At 28.8% G+C, this 19047-nt stretch overlaps 1 protein-coding gene across 3 annotated transcripts in view; it reads left to right on the top strand.

Annotated features, from left to right (window-relative positions):
* LOC111037087 (lachesin-like) overlaps nucleotides 1–19047 on the top strand; it is a 194018-nt gene that overhangs the window by 171315 nt on the left and 3656 nt on the right. For all 3 annotated transcript variants that reach the window (XM_022319464.1, XM_022319456.1, XM_022319471.1), the window contains 4 exons: nucleotides 6938–7123; nucleotides 7223–7415; nucleotides 10048–10176; nucleotides 15777–15896. In XM_022319464.1, the coding sequence (XP_022175156.1) occupies nucleotides 6938–7123; nucleotides 7223–7415; nucleotides 10048–10176; nucleotides 15777–15896 (628 nt within the window). The remainder of the gene's footprint in view (nucleotides 1–6937; nucleotides 7124–7222; nucleotides 7416–10047; nucleotides 10177–15776; nucleotides 15897–19047) is intronic.

Below are 19047 nucleotides of genomic sequence, written 5' to 3'. Positions count from 1 at the left end.
AAATAAAAGTTTTAACTCACATTTTTTAATAACTTAACTTATGTTAACATTTGTCAAAACAGTCATAAGCTCTAAACTAGTGACAACAAAATACATAGTTTATTTATTAATTGAATATTTTTTTTTAATACCAATAAAACTCAGAATGCTCAAACCGAGATTTGCACTTTTTAAAAATAATAATGAACTTAAAAAAATTAAATTAACAATAGATATTTTATTAATTACTACCTATTTATTATATAAGAAATAATATTAGGAGATCAAAATACGAATTAAAAAATGTCAAAAAACATATTTCTTTATACAACATTTTCGTTAATTATAAACACAACATTATAGTCTCATTTTGATTGTTAGATTTTTATACTCAATAATTGTATAAGTTCTATACAACTACATAAAAATTACTTAAGTAAAACATAAAAATAAAGTATGATTAAAAAAATGACCAGCAACGAAAAATGGATCAGAATGACAAAATCAAGTACCTATAACTAAGAAGATACACAAATAAACAATAGTTAACCATCGATATTAAAATATGCAATATTATATATGTGATGTCGACTGTCGAGCTTGTTTAAGTTTAAGAAAATAAATAAATAGTATCGTTTTTAGACAATTATTTTATATTCATAAATTTAGTCATATGCTACAATAGTAAGTCGAATATACAACTACTAAAAACAAGTGACAGTTAAATTATCATTCGAGGATCTAAGGAAGAAGGTTTATTATCTGTCAACTTTAGCTAGAAATAGCAACTGAACAAATTATGTTATAATAGCCCATAAATTAAACTCTGATAATATCATTGTTTGACCTTTCACTCTTTGACTTTTTAGTATTAGTTTAATGAATGAAGTTAAGTATGCCCCAGACCCTTTACACTAAACTATATAGCTTACAACTTCCAAATTACTTGTTATAACAACTAACAAGTTTAGATATTTTGATAAATAATATTCAAATAATATTATAAATATTTTTGTTCTTATAATGAACTATAATCACTTTTTATTCATCTAAAATGGGCAATGGTGCACTGTTTTAATATATTTCGATACCTACTAATAATTTAAATACATATTAACATTAGCAGTCATTAGCATAATGACTAAGAGCAATATATAAATTATTACATTTCCGATAAAACACGAAAATAAACTAAACTAAGTTTAACATAATAAAGTAATAACTATGGCATGATCTAAATTTCTTCTCTTTTTTTAAAAATATTTTTTATTAAATAAAGTTTTACTGACGTGCATCATCTTAACTTATTGTTAATAAGTACATTTTTTTTAAATATATGAAAATAGATAACAATTAGTAATTAGTAATAATATTAGTAATAAAAGCTGCTAACAGCTACATTTTAAATTATTTACAAATCAAAAGAAAAGAAAATTAAAACAAATATAGTTATAATGGCAGGTCGTGAGACCACGCTTGAGTCGGCGTACAGCAGGTGGGTCACTTAATCTATATAATTTAGCACTGTGCGCAGAACATGTGAAGTAGATTGTTACTTTTTTAATGTACTCAGTTATTGTGGGTAGCTGGAAGTCTTTATGAAATGCATTATTACATAATTATGTACAAACCATGGGGCATTAGAAATGGTTCTCAGAACTTTTGATTGGAAAACTTGTATTTTTTTAATATGGGTTTTTGCACAATTTCCCCACACAGGGACTGCGTATAGATAGCATAAGAGAACATCTCCAGCTTAATGCAGTTTGTGGGTAGATCAATGGGTATAGAACTTTTAGCCTTTGGTAGCCTTTTGTAGTTTGGAGATGATATGTAGATTCCAAGTTAATTACCTGTCCAAAATTACACCGAGGTATTTGATATTAGGTGACCAAGGAACTAACCATACCGTTAATTTTTAAGTTATCAGGAGTTTAGGGGTGCCGGTTGGAGAAGAGGAAATGGGTAAGTAGATGCATGAACCATGGATTCACGACTGTAGATCAAATGAAATTATATCAAATTGGTATAACTGTATTATGAATGTGAGATATATTAAGCATTTATACATTTAAATTAAATTAAGAAACTGGACTATTTCAATATAAAACCATATTATATCTCAAAAGTCTAGAAAATAGACAGATTGCAATGTATTACGGTAGTTAGAATTTGAGTTCTTAATCAGTTAACATTTCAAAGCTAAAAATAGTTCTTTGTTAGCATAGAAATTTAGGTTTAGCTATAATATACAAGGAATAGACAAAACTGACACCAATTTCTATCGTAGTGACCACTGACCACAGTGGAAAGAAAGAAAGATCTTATAAAAATATAAATTTAAGTTTTTACGTGTGTGTTTGGAGTAGATAATCGACATATAATTTATAGAAACCTATAAACATTGGACGAATTAAGACGAGCACGAGTGACTCCAAATGACAATTACGTGATATTATATTAAATAATACTCATCACTACGGTGTGGATAAATTGAATAAAATAATATTTTTTTTCGAATCACGAGACAAGAATGAAGTAAACGATCTGTCGAAGGAGGAGGAGGAAGAACTGATAAAGTGGAATTGGTATGAGATTTAAATCTATTCTACAGTATATTTCTGATACGACTGGAACTAGCACACGTGCCACGAGGAGAATGTGTTGGAAGATGGGTCATAGATTGGTATATATAGACCAGTTGTATAACTTATAACAAGTGCGTATTGGTGGGTGAAAGTCCGTGCAGCCAGCGTAAGTGCGGTAAGGGTGTGAGTTGGTAGCGGCCGCGGAGGTTAAGCAATACCCGAGCAAATGTTTGACAAATCCCAATACTTATATAAAATATATAATAAAGTTTGTTGAAAGGGCGCATTGTGCGGTGCGACGAGTCTCATTATAATTCTGAAGCTCACCAAACTGTTGAAGGGGTGAGAATAAGGAGCCCTTATGCCCGACAAAGGTGTGTGACGAGGGTGAGCGATGTTTTCCGCTGCCGCCGCCGCACCGTATCGTCGCCGTCGTCATCGCCGTTTTCGGTCTACCCCCCGAAACCATTATTATTCATCGGTACGACACTATACTCCGATGGTGGTCACCGAAACATATTCTCTACCCGACAAAGAGCGATGTTGGTTGACATTTCGGCAATCCTGAATTGCGTTCTGCGCCTTCACTGTTGTTTTACTACAGAGCCAAATTTAGTGAGAGCATTATAGTATAGCATATTACTTCGAAATAAATTATAGCTAGTCAATAATTTGATAAAATGGGACTGGATTATGATGCATGGCGATTACAATATATGATAATTGATGACAATTTTATAAATATCTATATGTAAAATAACAATGTTTAATAGTTAGCAGTTTAGCACTGAGATCGATGATATGACAAATACAAAATGTTTGCGTTTATTGTTTGCATTATTTGTATATTTCATTGTATTAAGTTTGTTTTGATTAGTAATTTCTTTACTTAAAATTTTAATAAATTTTGTTTTTTGATTTTAGAAAACTTTAAATTGCAATTTTTATCAAATATATCATAACAGACGATTATTTATTTATACATATACTTCTGTTCTTTTTAGTTTTTAATTTTTTTGATATTTATAAATACGATCATTTTTACTGAATATTGAGTAATTGCTCGTGAAAATCAGTCACAAAAAACCACGCATGGCTCTGTCGTGAGAAAACCACTCGCTCAATTTATTCTACTTGGATAATGATGACTCGGAAACACCGCTGTGTAGGTATATTGTTATAGTTATCGTTGATTGATCGAAAAACGCATTCGGTCACGTCAGAGCGATGACAACCGTTTTACGTGCGTCGTTTTGTCATTTTCTGTCAGAGATCGTGGACCAGCAGGTCCCAACACCCGAGGCAACCCTACCCCGAAAATTACGTATATTATTAAATAATGCTGAGCAATGGACAGACACGTATATCACAGCAGAGTGGAAAAACCGCAGTTTTTTGCTTTTTTCTTACGTCGAAGATGTTTTTCCTGTCATTTTTCTTCTCCGCGGATCTCTTCAAAAAATATTTCAAATCATCACACATTAAGTCCGACAAATTTCAACGTATTACTACGTTTGAACATACTTTTTTCGTCACGAATGCGCCGCTGTGGCAGTATAACGATATCATATTTTTGTATAATATTAGACACATTATTATTGCTCATACATTATTAAATCAACAAAATAAGGTTTGAATATATTAAAGTAGTACCTATGACCTTTCAATGTGGTTTTAAACGAATAATATTTTATAAAGATTAAGATACAATTCTGCCACCATTACGTGTGTCGTTTACTCAGATCGGTGTTATTTACAATGGGAATTATATTGAATACACTCGTTCCGCTAATACTAACCAATAGTAATATACAAATTGTTTTATCCGTTTAAGTTCCTTACATCACTGTCCACTCAGTAGTTCGATTCGTTTAATGGTCGTTACAATATTCAAGTATTAAAATAAAAGATTAATTTGATTTAAGGCGATTTTAGAGAGATACATTATTTTTCAGCCAACGAATAAAGCTAAAAAAACGGTTGATTTCACAAGTTTATAGATGATATTTGTAATTATTATCTTCCATCGTCATTAGATTCAATAATAAACTGTCGAACAGTTATCTCGCTCGTCAAATTATATTGATACTTATAACAAACTAAAACTATTATTAGCAGATCAATTATAAAACTACCTATTATAATAGCCTTTTGTGTTTTCTAGTAAGGCCAATATAGAAAAACGGAGAAATATGATTGCACTATTGACCGCATTCCTGTGTGTAAAAAGTACGAACACTCTAACATTTTATATTGAGCCTTTTTGAAAATGATTATTATATTTTTTTTACACATACTTCATAAAAACAAAAATCTATACATTTCTGAACTGGATGTTTACTATTTGTGGTAAAATCCGTAAAACAATTAAATACATCTTTTTATAAAGTTATTCTTAGCAATAAGATAACTTAAAAATAATGAAATCCTTATATATAGGTATGTATGTGTCTACTAATTCTTATATTGAATATCATCTAACATAATAGTCCATAAGGTAAAAATATGAAAAACGATTTCCATTCGTGCTACGAGTTCTAATATGATGGTATGTTGCCAAAACTTCTACTAGGGACAAAACGTGATCGACCCAGCTTTATACTTTTTCCCATCGTAGTAAAAAATAAAGAAATGAGGGAGGGTGAAAAGTTACACAATATTGTATTTGGTCGACAGCAAGTACAAACACCGCCATATTGATGTTTCGATAACATAAACAGATAAATGTAACAAAGAATTACGAGGAGACGATGGTGGCTTATCCTTTACCTGTAGTCCAGTGAAATTCTCATTCCTAGTACATTTCTCAATTTCCTTTTTTCATCAACGTCCTATCCGAAGAATAAACGCAGGTTGAATTCCGAAAACTTCAAGCCTTAAAATAGTTTAAGTCGATCAAAAAAATAAATTGTGTAAACTAAAAAACATCTACTCGTCCACTTCAATTTAAACGGGCACTTTTCAAATGTTTTTTTAATAAATGATAAGTAAGTAAACACAAAGAAATTATAAAGAAATAGTTACCCTATTCATCAAGACACCTCGATTGCCTACTTAGAACGCCGTCGTAAACAAAACGCTCAGTTATGACTACAGAACGTAAGCTTTAATATGGCACAACGTGCACAATGTCTTGAGAGACCAAAAAGTAATTTTAAGAAACCAGCAAACACAATATCCTAAGAGTACAATAAACGTCAGCTCCAATTTTCCAATTCTCTTAAATAAACCTTTACCTACCCACTAAAAAGTGTTGTTAACGAAAAAAATGTTCTCATTTAAGCTTGTTTGGTCATTTTTGACTTGTGTAATATTAATTTTACTGTTTGAATTCAAACATTGAAATATGTTTAGAGATTTAAGATACAATATGGAATTAGGTATATGTTCAAAGAATATTTAAAATAAACTAGAAAACACATTTTAATTAATGTACAGAAGTTTAGATTATAAAAATGTACATTTTCGTCATAAATATTTTGATTTCAACATTTAAAAAGGTCAAAAATATATAAAAAATATACTTAATAATGAAATCATAAATAATATTAAGCTATATTAATTTTACTAGTATGAGTAGTATTAATACAAATAATATTCAATACACATTATGATCTGAAAAAAAACTTTGAATGCATTACCTTTATAGTTTTTATACATGAAATGTTTAGTTCGACATCAATTTATATTAAATAATAGGTATATAAAACAATTTTAAATTAAGAGTGTATAGCAACATAATACAAAATATTATACTTGCATTATTTCTCTTAATACAATGCGTGCTATACTTTTACATAAACCAATCGTATCATATAATTTTTACAAAGGCCTTTTTTTAATAGAATAGTAAGTAGGTAAAAAAAAAAGCGAAGTATTTCTAGTATGTTTGTACATTTGAATATACACGTCTATTCACCCTACCAAATCCCATTACGTAATGGATTTCCATCGCATCGTATACAGTCTCTTTTGATCCAATACTAAACCTCAATTTTAGTAAAAAAAACAGCACATACCAGCACATGTATATTTTCTGCACTATCTATTATATTTAAATATTTTATAGAAGAAATCACTTGTATAGCACAAATGGCACTATTAGAGTAGACTAAAAATATTATTACTATCTAAATAATTACGAAATGTGAAACAATAATAATAATAATCATAAGTATGAAGATAAAAAACGACATCGTTCCATACTACGTTTCATATTATTTATGAAATATTAAATTATTTTTAACGTAAAAACAAACTTACCAATTCAACTTAAACTAATCAAAACCAATTATATCGTACTTATGATTGCTGTGAATGACGAATTATATATAACTTCATGTTTCTAACACACGGTTGGTTGTACTCAGGTTGCTTGGATTAAAGCAGATACAAAGGCTATATTAGCTATCCACGAACATGTTATCACGAACAATGAAAGGTTGTCCGTCACGCACAATGATTATAACACATGGACATTAAATGTTAGGGCAGTTCGGAGAGAAGATAGAGGCACCTATATGTGTCAAGTCAATACGGACCCAATGAAAAGCCAAGTAAAATTGACTGCAACTTTACTTTACTAAGACATAAATATAAATATATTTTTAATTTTTTTTTTTGTAATTGACTAACTTTACTATATTTGCTTGTAGAGTGCTTTTTTAGAAGTAGTTATACCACCAGACATCATATATGAAGACACGTCCGGGGATATGATGATCCCTGAAGGTGGTTCAGCCAAATTGATTTGCAAGGCTCGAGGATATCCTGAACCAAAGATAATATGGAAAAGAGAAGACGGAGGGGATATTATTGTTAGAACTGGAACTACAGTAAAAACTAAAAGTAAGACGAATGGAATTTCAACAATCATAAGGTTTCAAGTAATAAATTTATAATTCATTTTATTCATTCATCCCAATAAAAAGTATAGTCTGTAGTTTAATATTATATGTAATGTAAAGACGCTAATACCATGAACTAATCTATTAATAGAAAAAAAGTTGGAAGCCAAAGTTCAAGCTTGAAACATAAACCCTTCATCAATATATACGGAGTGCTCATAAACGAGCTGTTGTTTATTATTTTAAAAATAAATCGTATGATCTATTACAAAATAAAAGATAATAGCAATTGGTACTAGTATCGATATCATCCTTTTTGGGGTATTATAGAGTAATATAATAAATCGCAGTATATCTACGTAAATTATACAAAATGTATCGTACTAATTTAAAATGATATTGATGTACTGATACTATAGATGGTATAGCATAAACTAATTAATCAACAGGAAAAAATCATCGTATGAAATCATAGTGTTAAATAATATGTACTGTGTAGATTATGTTAGGTAGTTAGGTCAGGCATACGAAATAATATAAAAATATATTTAAACCTTCAAAATACGTATAGTACATCCTACATAAATTATTGAACAAACATTTTGGATAACATAATTATAATAACTTTTTTTCTCTATTTTTAAATTGTATTAAACCAAAATAGTTATTTATAATTTATAAATAAGCATGTATACGTATTGAGCCAGTTGCTATCTGTAAAGTTCATAATGGGTAGGTGTATATTAATAATTATTGTTTTCTATGATACTTGATCATTTAATGGACAGAAACGTACAACTTTATATAAACATAATGTCATAATTCATGATACATTAGTACAATATACTTATTATTAATAAGTATGATATTATGCAAAATAATGACCTGAAAAATCATTTAGGATATATTTCAGCAAATTATTGTTTTTTGGTTAAAGTAAATAGTCTTGCAATACAAGAAGCAAATAAATTAAATCAAGTTACAATGCAGAGTTATAACAAAAAAATCACTAAATTGCAATATCTACCCGTTAAAAATGTTAGTTCACTAAAAACTTAAACTATTAGAGATATTCTTTTGAATAAAAATGGAAATACGGCAATGGATATTACACCATATGATATATTATCAAGTATGAAATATGCCCTATTATCCTCAGTCGATGTTGAACGCTCCTGCAGCAGCTACAAGTAAACTTTGAGACCTAACCAGTGGCGTAACTATGGGGTAGCGAGGGGTAGCGGTCGCGACCCCCAAAATTATTATGGGGTCGCAAGAGTATCATTTTGCTACCCCAAAAATATTTATATAATTTGATAAAAAAAAATCGTCGTATTAAGCCGCGTACACACTTGTAACATTTGCGCGTAACATCCTTTGATGCGACTCAATTTACCGACAACTGGTGGAACGGTGTTACGGCGTTACGGCGTAACAGAAAATGTTACAAGTGTGTACGCGGCTTTATAGATCGTAGCGTATCATGAAAAAAAAAAATAGTTGTGAATTTTCATGTCACCGAGTAACTGATGGAAACACTGACAAATGAAAGCCCTAGTCAATCTTCAATTCAAGAAGTGTGCAAATTCTATGGACCAAATGAAGATGACTTAACTGCTGAATTAAAAATATTTAACAAAATGTTTAAAGGCTATGGCAAAGAAAATAACATTGAAAATAGAATATTATATTTGAAAAACAAAGATATTCAAAATGGTTTCCCAATTATAGTTGAATTGTTACAAATTTTTTTAACCATTCCCACTAGCAGCGTATCATGTGAAAGGTCATTTTCTTGTTTAAAAAAACTAAAAAACTACTTGAGAACTACTATCGGTCAAGAACGTCTTTCTAACATGGCTATATTATACATCGAAAGACAAAGAGAAGTAAACAACGAACAAATAATCAATCTTTTTAATAAGAACAAAAACCGAAAAATAGATTTAGAATAGTAATTATTTTTAGTAATTTTTGTATTGTAAGAGTTCCTATACTATTTATTTAAACTAGTCACTAAAACTGAAATGTGATATGATAAATACAATTTATAAATAAATTATAATGTAATTTTTTTTATTATCCCACATAGCCCCCTATTTGTGCTAATGGAAAAAGGTTAAAAATGTATAAAAGTGTTCGATACCCCAAAAATTTGCTGCTAGTTACGCCACTGGACCTAACCACTATACATTTAAATTTGAAAATCTCCAAATGTACGCTGTATCCAATGATTTCCAAGAAAACAACAGTGAAAATGATTAGACGAATAATTAGTTTCAAAAAAATGTATATTTATCATAAATTAATAAACCTATAGTACAGATGTATCTATAACAGGTACTTTTTCTGTATAATTATTGATCAATAATTAAAAATGAATGTAAAACTAATATTTCATGCTTTTTAATACATATTTTGGCAAAAAATAAATCATAAATATTTACATATTTTTAATTTTTAATAGATAAAAATCCACTTTCTACTTATTAACATAAGTATAATATATAATATAATAGGATATAAACAAAAGTATGGTCCTTTTTATAAAAAAATACTTTTGTTATAACTATTAGTAAAATTCAAAGAAATTATTTGTATAAATATTTTTCTATTTTATTTATTTATCTCAGTGACATCAGTTGAAGGTGAATCATTACTTTTATCAAAAGTTACAAGATCAGAAATGGGTGCATACCTTTGCATTGCGGCCAATGGTGTACCACCATCGGTTAGCAAAAGACTGATGCTCCACGTTCATTGTAAGTATATATTTATATGAATTATTCATTATAATATTCTATTATATTAGGTACACATAAAGATATACAGTTGAAAAATTATTTTTTATGGTATATGGAGGAAAAAGAAAAATTGACGTGATTTCCTCCACCTAGCATCCCCTGGCGATTGTTCAACAATGGCACAGTGAAACAGATTTAAAGTTTTTCGTCCCGATAGGGTTAGGTCTGATTGGCATTTATCACTGGTATCGAAAACGATTCAAGTATAAAAGAGCATTAATAACGTCCATCTCTACTATCATTCTCTTTCACTCTTTTTAAAATAAATATATATATATATTATATATAGAAAATATATATATTGATTTGTATAAAAGCCGATATACAGTACAAAACGGAATCAGCTGTCGACGAGAGCTATTTTTTTACTATAGAAAACTCGTCAAAAATGGAGAGAAAAAACCATTACCCCCTCACAAATCACTTTTAGGTAGAAGGGAGGATATGAAGCCGGTAAAGCATTGTTGATGATCCCTATTGTGTGCTAAGCAAACGTGAATAAAATACCTAGTGGGTTAAATATTAATTTTTTCAATTTGAATATACGCTGAACACTTCACATTTCCAAACTAATTAGTTAATATTATAAATTAGTTATTTAATGCAAGTCACATCTTTAACAATTGAAATTACACAAATAAAATCATTTATTACCAAAATGTTTTCGAAATACTATGAAACAGAAATGTTCAATATATTTTAGTTAGTTTAAAATGTAACACTTAATACTTGTTTTTGATTGGTTATCAAAAATTAGGTATACAGTTGTTAAGTATAAAAAATTTTTGTTGGAAAACAATGACACTTGAATGTGTTAAAATATTTTTTTTTAAATGCTTAATAAATTATTAAATAAATGTCTCTGTTACGAAATGAAAAATTAATTATTTATAAAACGATGAAAATAATCACTTTCGTCCTGTACTTTTTCTCATCACAATTGATGTGCATACGTTAGGTATATTATTTTTATAACAGATCGATAATTTAAAAACCATAACATTCTGTAAATTAACTTTATTAAACATGGTAATTGAACACCTCTTCACTTTATACTTATTTTAATAGTTAGAGAATAAAATTAATAAATATTAATTAATTTTAGGTGAAGTATTTGCAAATACCATGAAATAGATTTTAACATTTTATACTATTTATGTGTTTTTTATACTTTATTTACCATATAATTATTTGAAAATATTATATTCTGGAACAGCATGAATTTGTAAGTGTATTACTACGTTCTAGTGTATAATTTTAACACCATAAAAATAATGCATGTTAATAAATCTTTTTTTATTCTACAACCAGTAAATAACGTAACGTAACTTGACAGTTTTAATAGCATTTATAAAATACGACACATTTGTCACCACCATTGGTGAACGAGGTGAATGGTCAATAATTAATTAGGGAAGGGTTTCACTAGTTGTCTTGGTTGTGACGAGACAAACGTTAATCTGTTTGGTGGTATTGCTGCATAGAATGTGTTGTTTAAAAGGGCTGTTCATTAGAGTCCGTTGACGTTTTTGGCCGCTATAATGGAATTTGTCCTGGTGCGGGAATAAATAGTCGTCGAACAAACCACTCCTGTCTACTATCAACCACTATGGTAGGAGGAAAATAGAAACAACCGTATATAATAAATACGTTTTCGAAATTGTGTTATCATTAGTTTCAAAATAATTTATTTATTCTTAAATTACATCCTAACTCACTTGTTCAATGTTTCTAAGCCAATTAATAACCTACATAAATCGAGATAAAAATATTTTTAACTTATAATTTATATTCTTTGCGTAATTATTATTATAATATTATATTATTTTTATTTTATTTATTTTTTTATTATTATATTTTTTTTCTTTATCTTTCCAAATACTATTTTAAATAATTCCATAAAATATTTCATTCGTATAGAAATTACAACAAAATATAAACAATAATCTATAATTTCTATACCCAACTATAATGTTTCAACGCATAAAATACATATTTATATAAAATGTACAATAACGTTTCTTGTAAGACATATCATAATTAGGAGTGAAGAACTAAATCTATTCAGTTTTAACCATATTTTAGGGTATCCAAGAAATTTTAACAATAATTATAATAATCCTGATCTTTCAAAGAACTAAAATGTTATCACATGCCTTTATGATATTTCTATCGTCCATCTTAGTCTGACTGTAAATGTTTACAATTAGATTGATATATTAAAATCGAATTTAGTAGATTATGAGCTATAAGTATTTAAAGTTTTGATGAGCGGAGTGAGTACCCCAAAACATTACAACATTAGACCATTACAACAGACTCCGCTCGTTAAAACTTCAAATATCTACTAATAAAAACTAATTAAACACTCACCAGAAATTCAATTTTTTACATCAAAATGATCCAAATAATATCTGCTTATGAAGTAGCGCATATGTCATGTGTATTTTAATTCTAAAGTAAAACTTAAAAAATGTTAACTATAAAATGTATACATGTTTTTTTGTAACGATTAAATAATACTTAAAGTTATGTGAAAAAAAAATGTTCAAATAAATTTATAGTTTTAAAGCAATGAGTGTTTTACGTTGAATTATTAATCACATGGTACATCGTAATTATATTTTTTTAATTCATTCTAAATTACAGAAAATCAAAAATAAATGTTAAAAAAAATATATTTTTATGTAAAATCTAGGACTTATTCATAAAAAAATGTATAAACTATAAAACTAAAAAAAATAAAATAATAAGTTTAAATGTGTTGAATTTACAAATGTTGCAACAATAAAAATATAAAAACTTCGTGGTTTGATATAAATACATTTTAACAATAAAATATAAACACAAATTATGTAATGTAATAAATTAAAGATTTACAAGCCAAATATTTTTAGTAAAATTCTAAAGTTTTTTAAATAATATAGGTATACAAGTACAAATTTTAAGATTTATTGAGAAAATTATTTTCTTTCTATAGATAATTTACTAATCATCTTATATTTGTGATTAAATAATACATTTAGTTAACGTGTTATTATCAAATTATAAATAAATTAGATTATTCACTAACAACTTTATTTGGTGCTTCTCTATGTATTGAAGTAACCTTTCCATGAATTCTAATTACTTTGGAAGTTGTTTAATCATACTATCCTTATGCATAAATATCTTGGTACCTTTTCAGCATACCTAAATACTTTATTTCGCATGTTTATTTAAAATATTTTTAGGAAAACTTCAAAAACACCAAACGAATAAGAATTTACATTTGTGTGTAGAAATTGGTCAGCAAAACAATATTTATATTATTATAATATTCAAATATAAAGCATGAGAACATTTTTTTCTTAAATAAACGGAATTTTATATATGATTTATTGTAGGAACAATTGTGTTTTTTGTTTGTACATACTGCTCATATTTTCTACCAGCATTTCAGTTATTAAAGTATATTATTTTCCATTATCAACCTGTGAAACTAAAAACTAAGCATCATTATTAATAGACTGCACATCCATTTACGAATTTTTTACAAAGAAAATTAAATGAGGTGTACAATCTAAAACTATTTGTTTCATAAAAATATGATTAATAATAAGTAAGATAGTATATTGAATTATGCCAGCTAACCTAATGTAATCCATATATTTTACAGGGTAAATAAAATAATTGTACGATCATATTGGTTATAACCTAAAATCGTTGTTGATGTCAAAAATATGCAATACATTTTAAACATTAAAAAACAAAAAACAAAAATATTATAATAATAAAAATATGTTCTTATAAAATATACTATTCGCTTAAGAAAGTTAATTATAACTAGGTATACAAATTTTAAAGTAAATGTTTTCCTTTAAAATCTTAATCCAACATATTATTTTGTTCATAAACAAGAATATGTTTATTATATAGATACTAAAACCGTTGAAGACTTAATTAATATTGTATGTTTCCTAAATTTGTCAGTGAACTCAATTTAAATATCGAAGTAAACAAATTCTTCTGTATTAATATTATGTAAAGCTAAAAAAAATAAGTTTTTCCAGTGCTCGAATTGGTGGGAATGAATAGTGCACAGAGGAAAGGAGCTCCTCTACTATTTTTATATTTTTTTTTTTTTTTAGTATTTTTTTTTCTTGATCGAAGGGGGGGGGTACTTACATAATACATTGCTATTTTCTTATTATAGCTTATTTATACTATACCAAGCTCCTTGCTTAGTATAGTAGTGCACAGATATGCACAATAAACTATTGTATTATCAAAATATATCTGCAGTGGACTAGTGTTAACAACTGACAACATAGGTATGCGTCTGAACCACAAATTATTTATTAAGATGTTACCAATATTGATAGTTATAATTTTCTTATTTACAACTGAAATATGTTGATATTGTTGCTTTTTAATTGGGAATAATAATAATATTAAAAAATGACTTTTTTAAGTGACTGAATGTCTGAATGTATGAAATTTTATTGCGAAAAATTTCAAAAAATAAGGTGAATATAAAATATAAATCCATGTTTCTTACATGTTACACAGTTAAATATATTATACTTGGAATATAATAAAGCTAAAATGATATAACTAGGCAAAAACGTAGCATTCAAAATGTAGGAATGGTGGGGGTACAGAGGCCCCCACAAATCTATGTTAGATAATTTTGCAGTTGGAACACAGTATTTAGAATGTTTGATTGAGCTCAACTACTTAGTGATTCCCAATTCGATCACATTGTATATCTGTTCTTAGAATAAAATAAACATTAAATCATCTATCATCCCTTGTAAGAACAATATTTTTCTATTATAATTTTTAACACAACAATTTTACAATAAGACAATGAATGTAAATTTTAAACTGTCACCTCTTATTTCAAATATTTTATAAAAAAAATCCAACCATGAAATAAATTTAACATAACTTATGCCAATTCGGTTTTTAGATCTCCGTGATAAAGGTCAATATAATTAATGTAAAACCAAAAAAGAAACAAAGTTTTCATAAAATATTCAAATATTTAACCAAGTATCACTAACACCGGACAGATGCCAAGGGGACACTTGCATAAGTAATGGAAATCGATTTTGTAATCTGGTCTCACGGAAACTTTCAGTTTTTAATTAAAAACTTACTTCATCTGAAAGCCGACAAAATTAGTTACTTTTCAATTTCTCTGTAACCCTAACGAAAAGAAGAAACGAATGAAAGGGTGGGAATGAATATTATTTTGAAACAAAATGCAATATTTATCAAAAAGTTGGTAGCTCCAATTTGGCAAATTAACATTGTAGGTTGTAACTAAATTTTTAAGATAGCCTAAAATAACTTTTCGATAAAACAAAATAAGTTTGCTTTTACATATTTGTCGGAAATGAAATTCCTATAAAACAGTTCAGCGAGTGCTAGCGAGTGAAATGTAGCAATATAAATATTCTAGATTGATGGGAGGTAGGAATTCAATGAATTTATTATATAAACCCACTCCGCTTAAGTATCTTTTTATAAATCGTAAAATACAGAAACTTAAATATACTTTTTCATTGCAGTTCATCCGTTGGTTCAAGTACCAAATCAACTAGTGGGAGCACCTCAGAAAACAGACATCACACTTCAATGCTATGTCGAAGCGTCACCAAAGTCAATCAATTATTGGACAAGAGAATCGGGTAAATATATAAGAGTTTATAATTATTATAAACAAATAAAAAAAACTTGAAACATTTTATAAAATTAAATCTCCTATTTATTTTGAATACATTTATTGTAAATTTGCACACAATGATAAAACATCTCATTAGAAAACCATTTTAAGCCAAACTCAACTCAATTTACTGTTAAATGGATGTATTCAAAATCATATTTAAGTCTCTGATTATACATTTAGACTTTAGAACACTCTACACAAACACATATAGTTAATATATCAGTGAATTATATTGAAAATATCATATTTTGATCAACTATTTCGCGCCAAGTATAAATATGACGACAATAACAATTTTTGGTCATCTAAATCGGTAGTCCTCGACCTTATTTAACTCATTTCCTCATTTTAGTATTACTATTTATTTTTTGTGACCAATTGTATTTTTTTTTAAAAAAGCTAATTGTTAAATAATGGTTTATTCGTGCAACAACAGAAAATGTTTTGAATAATTTAGTAGTATTATTATGTTAATTTTATATTTGTTTCCTAGGTACCTATAATAGATATATACTTTAATTAGGTATGTACTAAAAGTATATCGTAACCCATCTCTGCAGCTCAAGCAACGTACCACCAGTTGAAGACCTGCACTGGTCTAAATTAAATTATAATATTATGATATAGATTATAATAAGTAGTTTAAAATTTAAATGAATTGCAATGATACATTAGGCGCCACCACATGTAATACATAATCCATACAAACAAAAAAAAATTAACGTCCGAATAAAAAAATATTACTAGCCTTTTTTGTAATGTGACGACACAAAAGAGAACACAAAGGCCAAATGCAATATAATATTATGAGAGGGATGGTTAAGGTGAGGACGTTGTTAGTTTGTGTGTGTTTGTGTGTGTGTGTGTGTGTGTGTGTGTGTGTGTGTGTTTGTGTGTGTGTGCGGTGATGGCGGTGGGGGTGTGAAAGGGAAGCGGCTAGGTTGACAATATAATTGTATTGGTTCAAAGGCTACGCTACCACCACCGCCACAGCCGCCGGTTGATGGCGTTGCAAAATCTACGACCCCGGCCAATTTTGTACTGCTCTCGGTGCCCTCTCATCCCCCGTCTGCTCACCGTGCACCCTCGCCACACCACCACGCGATGCCTTTAAAAAGCTCCGACCACCACCGCGACGGTGTGTACACTTTATTCAAAGCCATGCTAATAAATGTAATTTACATATTTTTCAAATAATTCTATCCGGTACACTGAGTCACTGTGTGTAGCGTCTATGTGTGTGTGTGTGTGTGTGTGTGTTTGTGTGTGTGTGTGTGTGTGTGTGTTGTACATATATATAATATATATTATATAGGTATTATATTATGTATACCGTGCGTATACAGTATACACCAACACCATCATGATGTATACCCACCGCCATAGCGCCAGAAACCGGTGTGTGTGTGTGTGTGTGTGTGTGTGTATGTGTGTATGTGTGGGTGTGGGTGAGTGGGTGAGTGTCGGGTTGGAAGGGTTAAAAGCACCCCGCGCACGATGTTTATCCCCTACCAACCTGCAGCAATTCCTCCTCCGCCCCCGTCCCCGATCACTTGCAACTTTTACTCGCGATCGCCGGTCGTCGTTCCTCGCATAGTGTGCGGCGGTGCATAGTACCTATATACGTAGCAGTTATAGTATTAGTAGTAGTAGTAGTAGTAGTAGTAGTAGTAGTAGTAGTAGTGGAGTACAATGTCCACGTAATGACGACGACGACTCTCCAAAGTATGAATATTTATACGATATATATATTTTTCTTTTACCCCGTCGGCGGTAGTGTTGTGTTCCCGTATTACATTATATCATTGTTTTGTATAGCTATATATAGTGGTGTGTACATGCACCGCGTCCCTTCGGGGCTCAAATGCCTACGGGTCATTATCGTGGTATTTTATATAAACGCATAGAGGTATCTCCTGTATACGTATATGCAATTCAATTAAAATCCACTCTATACTTGTGTGTGTGTCTATGTGTGTATGTGGGTGTGTGGGCCAACAGGCTCGGCAAATTAATGTTTAAAAAGTTAACGCTTTCAAAACAAACAAAAAAATAGGATCCCTTCGTGTTCTACAACAATACCGTTTACTGTTTAGTAACCGTTTTACGATCCGCGAGAGTCTAATTTATCGAAATGCGTGTGGTACAAGTATTATACTACAGCAGCAGAATATTATGTTCGTCAAATAATTTAGAAGAAATGAATGGAGTAGCGGTAGAAAAATTAATAGTAATCAAATATACAGAACATAAAAATGTACGTACTCTAAAGTCAAACGTATGCAACATAATATTACATACCTAATAATATAGAAACAAAAGTAATAAGCTATAGATATTTAATATAATATATAGGCAGGTATAAATACTTTTGATTTAAGTTTTTTTTACGGAATCAGTCCGCAGATCCTATAGTGGGAAAACTTTAATAAAGTGGTCCAGTTTAATAACTGGATTTAAATATTATTAATTCATATATATCACACACTCCATACGTATTGACTTTGATGGAATATATACGTATCATGATACACTATTGTTATTTAAGTTTTCATTTGTTTACTTAGGATTGAACAATACACGTAATGTACACAGGGTAATTGTATACAGTGGGCACTGGGCAGTGGCTTGTTCAAGGAAGGTGTTTGGGAGATAAGACACCCCCCTCCCCCTTTAACACGTCATGTTAAATTCTTAATTATAAATAATTGTACTACCAATTGTAAAAATATTATAATCATTAATGTCATTTTTTCCCTACATATATGATATATTATATGAATGTCTTAGTTTAAAGTTTAAAATCGAAGCATATCGATGCTTCAAAAAAATTATGATAGACACAAAAAATAAACACTTCATTGTAAAATCAATAGGTACATTTATCCTATCTACTATCTACTAGAAGAACTGATATGGAAATGATTAACTAACACTCAGCTTAATAATTATGATAGGTACTAATAAAAATAAAATATTTAACAATTTTTAAATGAAAATGGTTCATGTTTATACATTAATATATTAATAATTTTACAATTAAAAGCTAAAATAAAACTAGAGTTGTAAAAATTAAGAATCTAAATTGAAAATAAAGGTACATGTAGGTATTA

The sequence above is a fragment of the Myzus persicae genome, unplaced genomic scaffold (genome assembly GCF_001856785.1).
Source record: "Myzus persicae strain clone G006 unplaced genomic scaffold, MPER_G0061.0, whole genome shotgun sequence".
Taxonomy (NCBI): Eukaryota; Metazoa; Arthropoda; class Insecta; order Hemiptera; family Aphididae; genus Myzus; species Myzus persicae.
The sequence above is the reverse complement of the archived record's forward strand: the minus strand, read 5'-3'. Positions and strand labels throughout refer to the sequence as shown.